This window comes from Lagopus leucura, unplaced genomic scaffold (genome assembly GCF_019238085.1).
Source record: "Lagopus leucura isolate 7727_CA_CO unplaced genomic scaffold, USGS_WTPT01 Super-Scaffold_100009, whole genome shotgun sequence".
NCBI lineage: Eukaryota > Metazoa > Chordata > Aves > Galliformes > Phasianidae > Lagopus > Lagopus leucura.
The window spans coordinates 21,540,388-21,554,298 of record NW_024962266.1 but is presented as its reverse complement, the minus strand read 5'-3'; the positions used below and the strand labels follow the sequence as shown (position 1 = coordinate 21,554,298).

The following is a 13,911-nucleotide window of genomic DNA, read 5'->3' as shown; positions in this document are numbered from 1 at the left end:
TCCCTTCCCTTCCCTTCCCTTCCCTTCCCTTCCCTTCCCTTCTTTCCCTCTAAATGAAGAGAAACTGAGTACCTTTAGAAATAGCTCAGTTCAATATATTTAGAAGAAATGGTTTCAGATCTTGTCCTTCATGCCTGTGCTACAACTGCTTCTGACATATATATTTAAGACCTTGTTTTGGGATGTTTTGGCCTAATTTAAGGTGTGGTATTTGTAATACATGTAATGTGAATTATATGGTATTTCAGAAGTTCTATCTAGACAGGAATTAACTTAGGTTAGAGTTTTATTCCACTGTCTTTATTTGTTGTCTTTATGGCCTTGTACACCTGAAGACTTGTATCTAAGAGTTCTGCTGAAGCAGAAAATATGTGTAATAGTTTGGTGTGGTCAGCATATAGAATAAAATAGAGCTGCCAGGTGAGTCCTCCCTGGGCTATGGTGATGGTTTGTTGAAGTCGTAGCGCTGAAGGAATGGGGGTCTTATGCACATTGCAGTACTTTCCGTCTAGGTATCGTTGTGGTGGTTTTGTTTGTGTGTTTTTATGCTTTAATTCAGTGAAACACAAAGAAAATACCAAATATGGATTTCGACTTTGGCACTTGTTAAGTTTTTAATGGGTGGTTCATATGAAGAGAAAAGTCAGGGGGTCGAAGCGAGCGCTAAGCTCCCAGAAGTCAACTTAAATACTTCATCAAGGCCTCTGGGTGCATGGGGTTGGAGCCCTTATCTCCTCGTGGTATTCCCAGCTCCAAATAAAACCATCTTAGTCTTAAACAAACAGGCTGTCCCTAGAAGCTGTGGGTGCCCCATCCCTGGAGGAACTCAAGGCCAGGCTGGATGGAGCCTTGGGGCAAGCCTGATCTGGTGTGGGGCACCCAGCCCATGGCACGGGTTGGGACTGTATGGGCTTTAAGGTCCCTTCCAACCCAACCATTCTATGACTGTGTGATTAGTGTCAGGTCTGTGAGTTATTAATACAAATGCTCTGCACCAGGTCAAGCCTGCATGTCACCGGTAGGATTTGTCGTGGTTAGGGGTTTCTACAAACACCTTGGTCAGATTCAAACTGTTTTATTAAACTGGTTAATTGGTAATTTGAAAGGGAGAGAAAAAGCAAAGTCCTTAGGTCTCCCTGGTCAGTGCCAAGCCGCAGACGCTTAACTACTCCTGCCTTTCAGAAGCAATAACTGCAGGCTTGGGGAACATATGGAACCAACTAGCTGAAAGGCTTTTATGAGGAGCTTTAACAGGGGGCACGGTTTTCTGAGCAGAAATTCCAGTGGATGAGTTAATAGTTTCACTTTCCTTAGCTGTCCCTTTATAGGAACAACAACAGCAAAGTAAGGTGCGTTCCTCCAGTGGCCCCGGCAGCACAATGTGCCGATGCATCCAGGATTTCTCTTGGACACTGAGGGAGTCCTTTATAGTTCCTCTGGGACCTGTTTTTTCAGAGCTATTTCCTGATGCTGACCTCATTAGGTGAGTTTCACAGCCCACTAATTCCTAGCAACAGTGCAAAAGATTCAAGGAAAGGGGAAACCCGTCTTCTGGAAACCAGTGGAACTGAACAGATTTGGGCAAACACTTTTATTGCTTTTCATTAATCTGAAAAATCAGGGACTTGGGTTTTTCAGTTTTTCTTTCTTTTATTTTTTTTCTTCTCTCTTTGTTTTTCCCTCCAGGCCATTATTTTGACCTGAAGGAGTATATTTGATTTTCTATTTGAGTACAGAGAATGGTAACAACAGAACAAGAATCCCTGAAGAACAGTACACCTCAGTACTTATGATGTGGTTTGTTTTGAGCTGAGCAGGAGAGCGGGCACTTCTTTTCTTGAGTCACAATGAGAGCGCTGATGGGATATACTCACCCAAAAAGCTTCCAGTAATGCTTATTTAGTATTTGCATTGTGTTGGCACTTGTCCAGAAGAGAAAGCAAAAGAAAACAACAGTTCCCTGCCCAAGAGATGACATCACGCTATGAAACTTCAGGACTTGTTTTTGCAGTATTGTTATTAATCATGGTTCTATGCAGGGGTCATCCTGTAACTCCAGCTACTGGAGTCATGTGAATGCTATGCTTATGGTTCAGCCTTAGTAAGTTTAGGACTGGAGAGTGATTTCTCCATCAGGGCAATCAAATTTTTATGTATGGCAAAGTTTGATGTGAGAGTTTTCACAGTTTCCTTTGCTTCTCCAATCTCAATAGCAAACCCACCAGACGAACGTTGATCTCTTTCTTTTCAGTCTAACACAAATTTTGTTCCTTCCATTGTAAGTCCTGAATTTTCTGTTTTATTAGCAAAATAGTTCCTATGAAGTTTGGGACCACTCAAGTGTTTGACCTGGTAAAAACACTTCCTTATAGTACTTTACAATGGTTTCTTAGATGCCCACATGAAGCTGTTTTTCCATTGTGGCACTGTTTGGAACTACAGTCAGAAAACTGAAGATGTGGTCCTGGGAACCTTTCCACTTGGTTAGAAATCCATAGTATTGCCTTCTAGATGAGGTGATAGGCATAGAGTTGAGCTGTCATCAGAAACTGGGAGAACTGCAGGAGTTTAATAAACGAAATGGATTTCTGACAAAGCATGTGCACGTTTTACTTGGAAAGCTGTAACAGGATAATCAACTGAAGTCAATTCACTCACATATGCAAAAGTATTAAAAACGTAGAGCTGAATGGACACAGCTGCCTCTGCTTCCACAAGCTGATGTTCAGTGATGGTCATGGGAAAGAATCCATACATTGTGATGGTTTGTGAGAGTACCTTGGAATAAGAGGAATTTTTATCTTACTTTGCTTCCAAAACCAAATACAATGAAGAACGAGATCTGTGACAGAACTCCTCAAGTGTTCCTAAGGCCAGCTGCACATCAACTCGCTTCTCCTCATTGTCTGGAGAGGTGGCAGTGCTTTCTTAGAGCTGTTTCTGTGGACTGGATCCACAAACCACATCTCACTGAAATCTCACATAAAATCAGACAGCTCCTCCTTTGTTCCAGCTAATGCCATGGCTTTGGGAAGATGAAGCTCAAAATGTTCCATGACAACCTGCAGTGTTATGTATGCATGTATAAACATTTTTAAGCAATGTCAGCCCCCTTTGGGACCTTGAGACCTCATACAGGTTTTGTCTGCTCATTTTATTTGAGTAGTTCAGAGGTTTTCCAATCTTTCGTCTTTTGAAAATAAGTGGTTTGTGCATTTCAGATGATTTATACACGAGATAGACTTTTGCTGCCATTACTTTCTATTATTATTTGACTCCTGACTAATCCAGATGTGTGGAGGGAAGTAAATACTGTTTGTAGCGTCAAGGTAATCAGTAAAGTCTTTTGTTAGGGTATTCATTAGGCTTGTTTGGTCTCTCAGGCCTGCAGCGGGTTTGCACAGGGATTGCAAAGGCTGGTCTCTGCAGATTTGGCTGCAACTGGAGTGCCCAGGATGACCATGGCCAAAGATCAAAGGGACCTTAATGGTCCTCTACTTCCTGGGCTGAAGCGATGCAGCAGCACAAGGGCTGGGTCATGGAGACAGCAGTTGGCATAAATTTAAGAAATTGAGCCATTGTGTTCACTAAGAAATTGAAGTTGGGGATTCTGAAGATCTCCTCCTTCCTGGGAATACTTTGAATGAAAGCCAGCAGTAAGGCAGAGCTTTCCTCCTGTACCAGGCCTATCTCTGACCTTCCCATGGAAGAACTGGCCAGGTCCAGGCTCCTCTTCCATGTGATGACAATAGTGCAAAAGTGCTGCTAAAAGATCAGACCAGTTGTTCCTGGTGCTGTGTGGGGTTGGTGGTACCTGTTCTCTTAGGCAATAAAGCACAGCAGTAAGGTTTAAAGTTTGCCATAAGGGCTGGTATCTCCAAACATGCATGAAATCTGTGTTGGCTTGCTGCTTTGCACAGGAGGATGACACCACATGGGTAGAAAAGCTGCTTCTTGGAAGGGTGAAAATCCTCTTCTGTTGTCCATGTTCAATTGGTTGCAAGCTGGGGTCAGAGACAACCGTGCAAAACTGGCCTTCAGAGCACACAGCTGTCAGGATCATAAATTGCATGAATAAAATGCACTTTCCCAGCACCAAGCTCATAACTTCCCATCACTTCCCAGAACAAATACTGTCTGCTATATTTATTAGGTGGGACTGTGCATAGGCAGTCGCTTTCAGTGTATTTATTTGGAAGCCCTCAGTTGTACGGTAATCTTAGGCACCTCTGGGAGATTTAGCTCAGATAGAGGTTTGGGCTGGAGGTCACAGGGTCACTGATATTAAGATAGGGAGCAGGAAAGGAAACAGTTTTTGTGGCATTATCTGAACAGTAAGGAAAAATAAATGCAGCTTTTAAGATGGCTTTAATCTGACTTTGGAGGAAATGGCCTACAAATCCAGCGAGCAGGCAGCTGCGGCAAGACCTTGCCTCTTCTTATGTGTGTTTTGAGCCACTCAACCCAAAAGCATGATGACCGAGGCTTGGTTAAGCAACAGTTCTCTAGAAATCTTCTCAAGTGGCTGAAGTTTTGCTTGAGCGTATGCAAATACTTTAGCTCCTGTCCCAGAATACAATCTCTGCAGTTGCTTTTTTGGGCAGTAGCTTGGAGGCAGAAATTGGTTTCACTATGAGGTCAGCCGGGTTCCAGGGCTCACCTGGCAGCATTTCTAGGTCCTCTTACAGCACAGGGGCAGAGAGCAGGAACACAACCATCCTGAGACAAGCACCAATAGTAATAAATCTGGTGCCCATGCACTGGGATCCATCTCCTGCTGCAAGCTCTGATCAACTCCTCTCCCATGTGATGTCTTTGTTTTTTTAAAACAAGCGAGCAAACACTGTGGCCCTTTCTGCAGCCAAATGCTTATTTTCAAGGAGCATGCAGGCAGTTTTCTCTAACCCTCTGCGAATATGACTGAAATCAGCTAATAGGTTCCAAATTTATTAGGAGGAAGCATAGAGCATGAATGCGAAGGACTGGTTTCCTCAGGAAGCTGAAGTAACCAAAAAAAAAAAGCATTCAGAATGCAAAGTAAGGATTTGTTTGTTGCCTCCTTAATATTTTACTGTAAAACACTCTGTCTTATCTGTCTTATGCTCAAGGTTTTTCTGCCTGTTTGTATATATATGTGTGTGTGTGAGCATTTCTGTGTATAAAATTCCAGCAACATCCACTGTTTAAAAAATCAAAACTGAGAAGGATTTTACTAAAAGCATTTTGGGAAAAGCTCTGCTCTCGGTTTTCCTGTCAAAGTTTTTCTAAGCTTTTATTTTTATTAGTCAAAATGTTTAGAATCCCCAGGAAATCCTGGGATGAACCGTTTCCTCTTTAAGCTGTAGCCCTTAGGGGAAAAAAAAGAGAACGCTCAGATCCTTCAAAGGTTAGAAATTTTTAAACTGTATTTTTTGCAGATTTTTTAAATTACAGGAAAACTAAGTTAGGAAGATGCTTAGCTTTATGCTACAGTCCTGGGAAAGATAGATCTCTTTGTAGAAAAGCCCGATGAGACCCTTAGATCTGAGTGAGGAAATCTCTTAGCCTTGGATTTTAAGAGGCAACCAGTTGTGGGGTGGAGGCCCAGCAGGTTCATTTGAAAGACCATCTTTATGTTTTTTAAAAGTAAATTAAAAAGGAACATCTTATTTCCCTCAACCAGAACGTGTGTGTTAGTGAACATCTAACAGCTTTGTATTCAGAGGCTGTTAATGCCCTGGAGATACTTTTATTTTCTTATTAATTACATTTATTTTTTTCTCAGATCTTATTTGCCTATATACCTGAGCTTTTACAGCAGTAAATTCAGTTGACGGTTTCCCTTTCTTCAGATCAACTCCAGTGGAAACTGTGTTTGTAAACAAATAAGAACTTCCAAGTTGCAAAAACACTGGTACATCATTAATTTTAAACTCCTTTGGGATTTAATCTTAAAGTCAGTTCATTTACTTAAAGTTAGGCATGTGAGTAAGAATATTTATCAGAGACTGCAGCCGTGGCTGGGCCAGCTGGCACTCAGCATGTGTTGCTTACCTGAGAGTTGAGATGATAACTTGGAATGGAGAGGGCACTGTTGTTACAAATGTGAGAAGCTTTCATCATCATCAAGGGCATTTTGGGGGTACAGAAATGTAAATAGTAAAGAGTGGTTCTATTTCCTCTGTGCGTGTCCAGGTGGACAACAGGTTGACCATAAGCCAGCAGTGGCCTAGAAGGGCAATGGTATCCTGGGGTGCATTAAAAAGAACGTGGCCAACAGGTCAAGGGAAGTTCTCCTCCATTACTCTGCCTTGGTGAGGCCTCATAAGAAGTACTGTGTCTACTAACAGTATCACAATTCAACATCTCTGTTTTGCAGAAGGGTAGGTGAAGAGGAAAGACTAAAGGAGGGAGACTGACAGTGAATTGCCTCATGTTTCTGATTTTAAAGCATGCAGAATGTCCCCCTAATACATCAGCGACTTCCTAAGTTTGGAAGGTTATGATTTTTATTGAAAATCTTCTGATTTTGTTTGGGCTTTGGATTTAAGATAGCTGCCAGGAAATAGTGAAAGGAAATACAAGCTTCCTGATTTTAATTCCAGTGTCTTCCACGCAGCCAAGTTGTCTGCATAGACAGCCTGAAAGCTCTCAGACTGTCTCCTCTGCAGGAGCAGTGTCGTGAAGTTAGACCTTATGAGGAATAACGAGGGTCATATAATAAGGACTTCTACTAGAGAAAGTTAGAATTCCCTTCCAGTTGGAAATATCTGATAATCAGCCCGTATTGCTGTGGGCCAGGATGGGTCAATAAACGTCATACGTGCGTGAGTTTTTTGAGTCACTTGGCCTTTTACACTTTGCTTCTTTGATACCTAATATTATTAACTCCTCTTCTGTTCTTGTTTGCATTTCTACAGGTGCTGTTTGCACTAAACCAAACTCTGCTCCAGCATGAAAGTCTCCGAGCAGGCAGTTTGCAGGCCCCGTACACCACTGAAGATCTCATCAAACATTATAATTGCGGAGACCTGAATGCTGTTATATTCAATCATGACACTTCCCAGGTAAGCAGAAATGTTGTGTATGAGCCAGAGAGCTGAGAACAAATAATTTGCTTTAAAATAGATGGTATTTTCTCTTACAAAGACAGGAAATGTTCTCTTACCAAAGTTCCTGATCTAAAATTTCTACACTGGATATAGTGACCTGTATTCATTAAAATGCTTGGTATCTGTTTCTACCAGGTAATCACACACATAGTTTCCCCATAGTTTCTGCATAGTTTCTGCATCCTACAGGTTTTATATGACAAAAAAGGGTGTAATTTAGCAGATGAATAGAGGCAAAGAAAGGTTAAGAGCTCAGCATAAAGCCTGTCAGATGCCTATAGCACAGCAGAAAGTAAAACTCCAATCTCACAGTCATCACTTTCTACCCCATCTCCTCTTTTTCCTCTTCCTTTTGATGTCTCATGTTTTCTTCTCCACATGTGTCTCATCTGCATAGTGAAAGTTTGGGGTTTCCTAGGTATTGCTTTGGCTCTGGGGAAGTGACTGACTGGAAAACTTTCCTAGGAATGTGCCTTAAAAAAAGTTAATTATGGACATTTGTGGGACTGTTGAATGTGGTCTCCTCATTAAGGGGGAAAAAAAATCTTTGTAATATTTGAGCTTATGTTTGAAGAGGAAGTGAACCTTGTGTAAATACTCTGTAAAGTAAATAACTTCTCAAACATGTCATAATTCAATAATTTTGTATGTGTCTCAGACAGCCCTTCCGTCTCTGTTTATCTTAGTTATCCAATGCTATTAAAGACTCAATGGAGCAGAAATCTGCTTTCCAGACTAGTTTGATAGTTCATGGCAAACTTGGAGATTCTCATTTGATATATAGGTTCCTCTTTCTTCTTCCCCATTAATTCTTTGGAAACTTGGTCTATGGATACCGTCTCTTACCTCATCTTTTTATTTGATAAATGTTCACAGATTCCTGTCTCAGATGCAGTGATTTTTTGAAGGGGACCTTTATATACTTTGCCAGCCTCAATGTTTTGTATGTTTTGCCAATGAAAGTCCATTAAATCATGATAGTGGCTTACCATTAAGACAGAGAAATCAAGAATAACTATGTGACCTCAAGAGAGAATTGAGATCAGGTGAGCAGAGATTTTCGGGGCTTCTTACCTTGCTGTTGTTATCCTGAGTTGCACAGGGCTCTGTGGGTCAGTAATTTCTCAGATAAAAAACTGAGAAAGCAAGGATGGCCCCAGTCTGCAAGTTAGCCACTCTCCACAACGTGGGTGTTTTGTACAGGTCTTTGATGCTGCTTCAAGAAGTTCTAGGTAGAAATATTAAATATTTCCATTGCAGCATTTTCCAAGCAATCTGTCACAGAACTAACCTCAACATCAGCTTGGACAGTTGGAAGTTCTTAAATCATAGAAAAAAGTGGTTATATCTCCTCCTCTTTTTCCCTATCTGGTTATATGATTCTATATTTCTCAAATTGTAGGAAGAGTGGTTAATGGTAATGAATGAGATCAAATCTCTTCACTCTTGTAGTCCTATAGAGTGAAACGCTGTTTTAGCATAACTAAGCAGGACATAAAAGGTGTTGCTAACAGAGCAGTACTAAAACAGATGTTTGTGTAGCAGCAGAGCTGCCAGAGCTGTTCTGCCTGGGCAGTTTTGCACTGAAAAGCAAAGGGAGAAACCAACTTTGTTAAGAATATGTCTCTAAAGGTGCGTTGTGTGAGTTGAAAAACGTAGAGAGCTCAAAACTTTAGAGGATCCTAGAGAAGATAACTTGCAAGTAAGCACACAAGATAAACGCAAAGTGACCTTACAGAAGTAATTATCCTGAGGTGTGGTGATGTATTTGTCATGGGCACAAATAAACAAATGCTAGTTGTAAAATCAGGAAGACAGTCCTGACATCTGAATGTTCTGTCATCTTTTAATGGCTATCAAACTGTAATTTTGCCAGCTTTCTTCTGTGCCTGTGTCTCTGAGGCAAGTTATTGCTGTTCACACTGATTGCATTGACTCAGACATCTGTGATTTGTTGACACAGTGTCCTATAACAGACCTGTGTTTCAGACTTGAGATGCTGTAAAAGCTTTTTTATTCCTGCAAATTCTTGAATCAGTGTAGGTTTAAAAACAGTGTTAAAGAAGAAAGAAGCCAGCAAACAATGAGAGTTCAAGCAATAGCATTAGTCATGGGCTCAGAGTGCACACAGTTGATAGAGATTATAACACTTAGAGGCCATGGAAAATTAAAATCCCTATATGTATACTAGTCCCTCCAGAACTCTAAATGTTGTGGAGTATATTCCTCTTATGGGCTGTTGCTCTTAATTCAAGTAAAGAGCTTTTTTGTTTGCTAGTGTTTTTATAAACCAGCTTTATATCATTTATTTCTAATTGCAAGCAGTACAAAATAGAAAATTAAAGCCCAGGATAGACTCTCTATTCAGTTAACATTTGCCAGTGGTACTTCCAGAGTTTATTCTGTGTGTTTTTTGTAAGGATGTTGTCCCTGCCATAGGGAGTCTGTTTGGTTATCAAATTTGATTAGCTTGACTTAAATATTAAACATGAAGCATCGCCCATGGGATCTTTCTCGTGAACAACTAAATCTAAGCAGAGAGATTTATCTGACTGTGAGTGTATTACAGTCCTCATCGGATGATGAGAAATGATAATCCTACAAGTGCAGGAAAATTTTGAGTATCACAGAGCTGCAGAATAAAGGGCACCCTGTCTGTTAGTTGCCTCATTTGGGAGCCATTGATTTAAGTAACTGGAACGTGCCAGAAAAGCAGCTGGAAAATTCCAACATCACACCAGGGACACTTGAAGGGACAAAAATATATGTGGAGAAACTTCCTTAATTCCTGTATCACGAATCTTGGGAGATGGAGTATCTTCAGTAGCTGGCTGCAAGAAGCTGAGATGGCTTTGCATCAGAACTCATCTTGGAGCAGGAAGAAGGAACAGAAATAGAAACACTAATGCTGTTGGCTTTCTGTGTTATGGATGACTTTCTTGAGCCTCTTCAACATCATTGAGAGAGCTTTTGGAAAAACGGTGGTTTCCCAGCATTGATCTCGACAACTTCTGTGGTATTTGGGAGGAGAGAGCAGTCTGTGTCTGTACAGGGTGCAGAAGGGACGGTGCCAGGAGGAAAAGTGTGAGAAAAGGGCATTTCATAGACCAAATCAGGGGCTTAGGCAGCAGCGCAGAGGACAGCTCTGCGCTGTCAGACAGAATCAACACCAAGGACATTCAGTGCACCATTCCTTCCTGGTTTCAGTGTTGAGGTTCTTTTTATTTTTTATTCTTTTTAAATTTTAATTAAGAACAGTGAAAGCAAGAAACACCTCTGCTTTCCTTTGGTTATATAACATTCCTCATTCCTTTCTCTTTCTTTTTTTTTTTTTCTTTCTTTTACATTTTGCTTCCAAGCACCATTTTTCTGAACATATAAATCCTTATTCAAACTTAATAAAAATTTAAGAGGCTGTGTTTATTCAGTTAGACTATGACCTAAAGTGGTATACAAAGCATCTCTCCTGCTTGGACAGCCTTCTGCAAACGCACGATTCTCTTGTGACTTGTTCAATCAAGAGTCTTAGGCTGGAGTTTCTGGGCAGAAAGTCAACAAGATGCTGAAAAGAAAATGGTCTTTAAGTTAAAGATAGGATAGGTTTATGTTGTTTTTTTCTTCAAACTTTTTCCACCACAGAACAATTTCTCTTTTATTTTGTTCCCTAAATCTGATGTTGAGGTTTTTATTTAAATATGTTGAACTGATATATGTAGACTTTGGGAGTACCTTGTACCCTTACTTCCTGTGATGGGTTTTCAGATGTTCAGATTTTGAAGGACAATTCTGTGCAGCAAATTCATCTTTGCCAGCATGGAATTTGCTGTTCCTGTGTTTCTTTGCATTCCATTGTTCCCTTTCTATAGTGATGTATGACATTTTTCATTTGTTTTCCTTTTTTCCTTTAACCCTACCCAAAAACTATACCTGTGATCTCCAGCTCCTGTTTTTCAGCCATAATTTTGACCCAAGGATTCATGGTTAAATAGCTTTTGGGATAGCAGATTTTGCCTTTTGAAATACGCAGAGTGATCCTGATGAGACAGCATTAGAGATCCGTACACTAACAGCATGCCAGTGGTCAGCTTCCCTACACTAATGAAGAAAAGGTTCAGCTCATCACTTCACAATACATTTGCTGTTTATAAACAGGTTGTGTTTTATACCCCTTTAAAAATGTTATCATTCTGCATTTAAACCTGTCCTTTATGATTTAAGAGTTCTGACAATTCTAATTATATCATTAATTTGCCCCATTCTCATTTTGGATAAAATATGACTGGATTTCTGGCTCACTTCTCAAATCAATGAGAACTATCTGTGGAATGCCCCAGCTTCAATAAATGCAGAAACACACAGCTGAAACCATTAGGTAGAGCATTGAATGATAAGCAGACCTAATTTGTTCAAGGAATGGAGTTTTATCTACAGCAAAGGAAGATAAATCCTTAAACTGAAGGTACAGCTATTGTAACACAACACTTTGGAAGCACCTTATCATTTTCAGCTGTAACAAAGTGCAGACAAACTGGCACAGCCTCTCGTCCTTATAGGGAAAGTGATTACAGGCTTTCCAGCAAAGCAAACGCAAGGTTGTCCCGGGCACAGAGCTGCTCTCGAGGGTTTCTGGGTCCCAGCAAGCCATCAGTAGCACTTCCATGCCTCTATGTTATTCTTAAAATGCATGGCAGGCCCAGCGTTCCCCTGGTGTCTGATGACACGTTCAGAGTTGCTTGTGGCCCAGCATGAGTCTCTCACCTCCTGGGTGCTTCTGGAGAGATGCTGCTTTCCCAGAGTTCAGAAGAGCTCCTGATCAGCTGTGGCAGGGTCACACGTTCTTCCCACTGCACCTGAGTCACAGCTTTGTGAGCTTTTGGAAGTCGAAAAAAAAATAAAACAAAACAACCCACAAGGGCAGCCAAAATTTTTGGAGTCTAATTTTCATATTATGTCGGAACAGGATTCCAGATTGGAGCAATATTATAGTTTGGCTTACGTGTTTTACAAAATTGGTTACAGACTCAGATTGAGAAAGTCTACTTGTTGATGACAGTGCTGGGGAAATCTCTGCAGAGATGATGATGATGATTATTTATTATTATTTTTTTTTGTGAGTAATCTGGAACACTTCCAGATAATTTTCCTGCTACAGGTTTTGAAAATAGGTTCTTGCTTGTAAATTTTCATTCTGTGCCTGCTTTTAGCGTTGTCTTGACTTGGAAGTTCCTTCCTTCTGCTTTCTGCTTCTTTCAGTTTCTATGGAGGCGATGGGAGAGGGGGGAGAAAGTAGAAAGATTGGAGCAAGACATTTAGAAGCAAAGGTTTTTCTTTTGAAGGCTTAGATAAGAAACATACAGAAAATTACTGATTTATATGAAAAAATATTTGAGGGTTGTTGACTAACTGTGTTTATTAGTAAGGGAATAAACTATAAAAGAGAATGAAACAGTGGTTGGGGAAAAGATTTGGAGTTCAAGATAGTACCATGCTGCTTTCTCTGCACTGCTTTATGTTTGCTATAATGCATTTACTATCCCTTTTTTTCAAAGTGCTGGCTTATGAAGTGTTTCTTGGAAAGACTTGTTCAGGAGAAATGAGAAAGACTTGTTGGTTTTTTGAGCAATATCTTGTGAGTTGAATATAGAAAATGCTTCTTCTCCCTTTGTGTTTTATCTAGAGGATGTGTTTGTTTCCTCATTAAGACAGAGTGAAAACAAAGGGGACTGGAATTTTGATTGTCCTTGTTGACTTGACAGCACTGGTATTCATTGGTGTCCTGAAAGTTGATGGTTTGAGGTACTCCTTGACACAGCGTTTCTTGCTCTGATACTATTAATGCAGGACTGAATAGGGAACACAGTAGATCGTGTTCTCCTGAGTAATCTGTTTTTGTTCTCTGATGGTGACTGTAAACCTAAACGCAGGTAGCAAACATCATGTAAACTTTCAGGCTTTCATTGTCACCAGGCTGAACCAGAAGCTCATTGAAGAGCCCTGATAGTTGTGAGGACACCCAGAGCTGGGTTTGTACCCAGCTGTTCTCCCACTTTGCAGCAGAAAACTAAATGAAAAATACCTTTGGAAAAAGAATTTCAGTGCTTGGAAAAACCAACCAATCCCCCAAACAAACCCTTTGTCCCTTTTTTTTTTTTTACTTTATTGCCCTGCTTTGCCTTTTGATCAGTATCTTTGCTTGGGTGTCATGGCAATATAATAGGTGATGGTTTTAGTGTCAGAACAGAAAAAAAAAGTTCTTTGTTAAAGGAAACAAAGCATTTGGAAGGGAAATAGAAAATCTTGAACTTTTCCATATGTTTGAAAGCTCACAAAAGCTGGCCTCAAAAAGAAATCCCAATGTTAAATTGAGCTTTTAAATGAGGCAGGAGTTATCAATGTGTAGTTAAGATTTAGGCTCCCCATTGAAACCAAAACCTGTATTTGCGTAAACTGCAGGCTTGTCATCCTCATTCAATTAATGAACAGGTCCCTGTAATCTGGTCCTAAATATACACTGCATAGCTGGGTGAAGCTTGCAGAAAGGGGGCCAGGATCACTGTTCTGACTGTGTTTTGCTAAGGCTTCTTTAATCAAAACATTCATTCAGATAGAGAGGCCAGCTGCATATTTTGGCATCGCTACCAAGGGGAGCAGGGACACGGTTGGGGTGGGGAAGGAAGCCTTGGGGGAGGGGCTGGTGGTATGCTATTAGTTCTGTTTACTTATTTATTCTTCTCAAGTGCTTGGAAAGCAACTATTTAGCTGGTTTGGGAAAACAAATAGAAAACATACAGGGAGGCCGTGACTTCTCAGGGATTTTTTT

General features: G+C 40.5%; 1 protein-coding gene across 1 annotated transcript in view; it reads left to right on the top strand.

Annotated features, from left to right (window-relative positions):
• Positions 1-13,911, top strand: part of TRABD2B (TraB domain containing 2B) — a 255,932-nt gene that overhangs the window by 131,558 nt on the left and 110,463 nt on the right. The window contains exon 3 of the mRNA XM_042873535.1: positions 6,900-7,046. Within this exon, the coding sequence (XP_042729469.1) occupies positions 6,900-7,046 (147 nt within the window). The remainder of the gene's footprint in view (positions 1-6,899; positions 7,047-13,911) is intronic.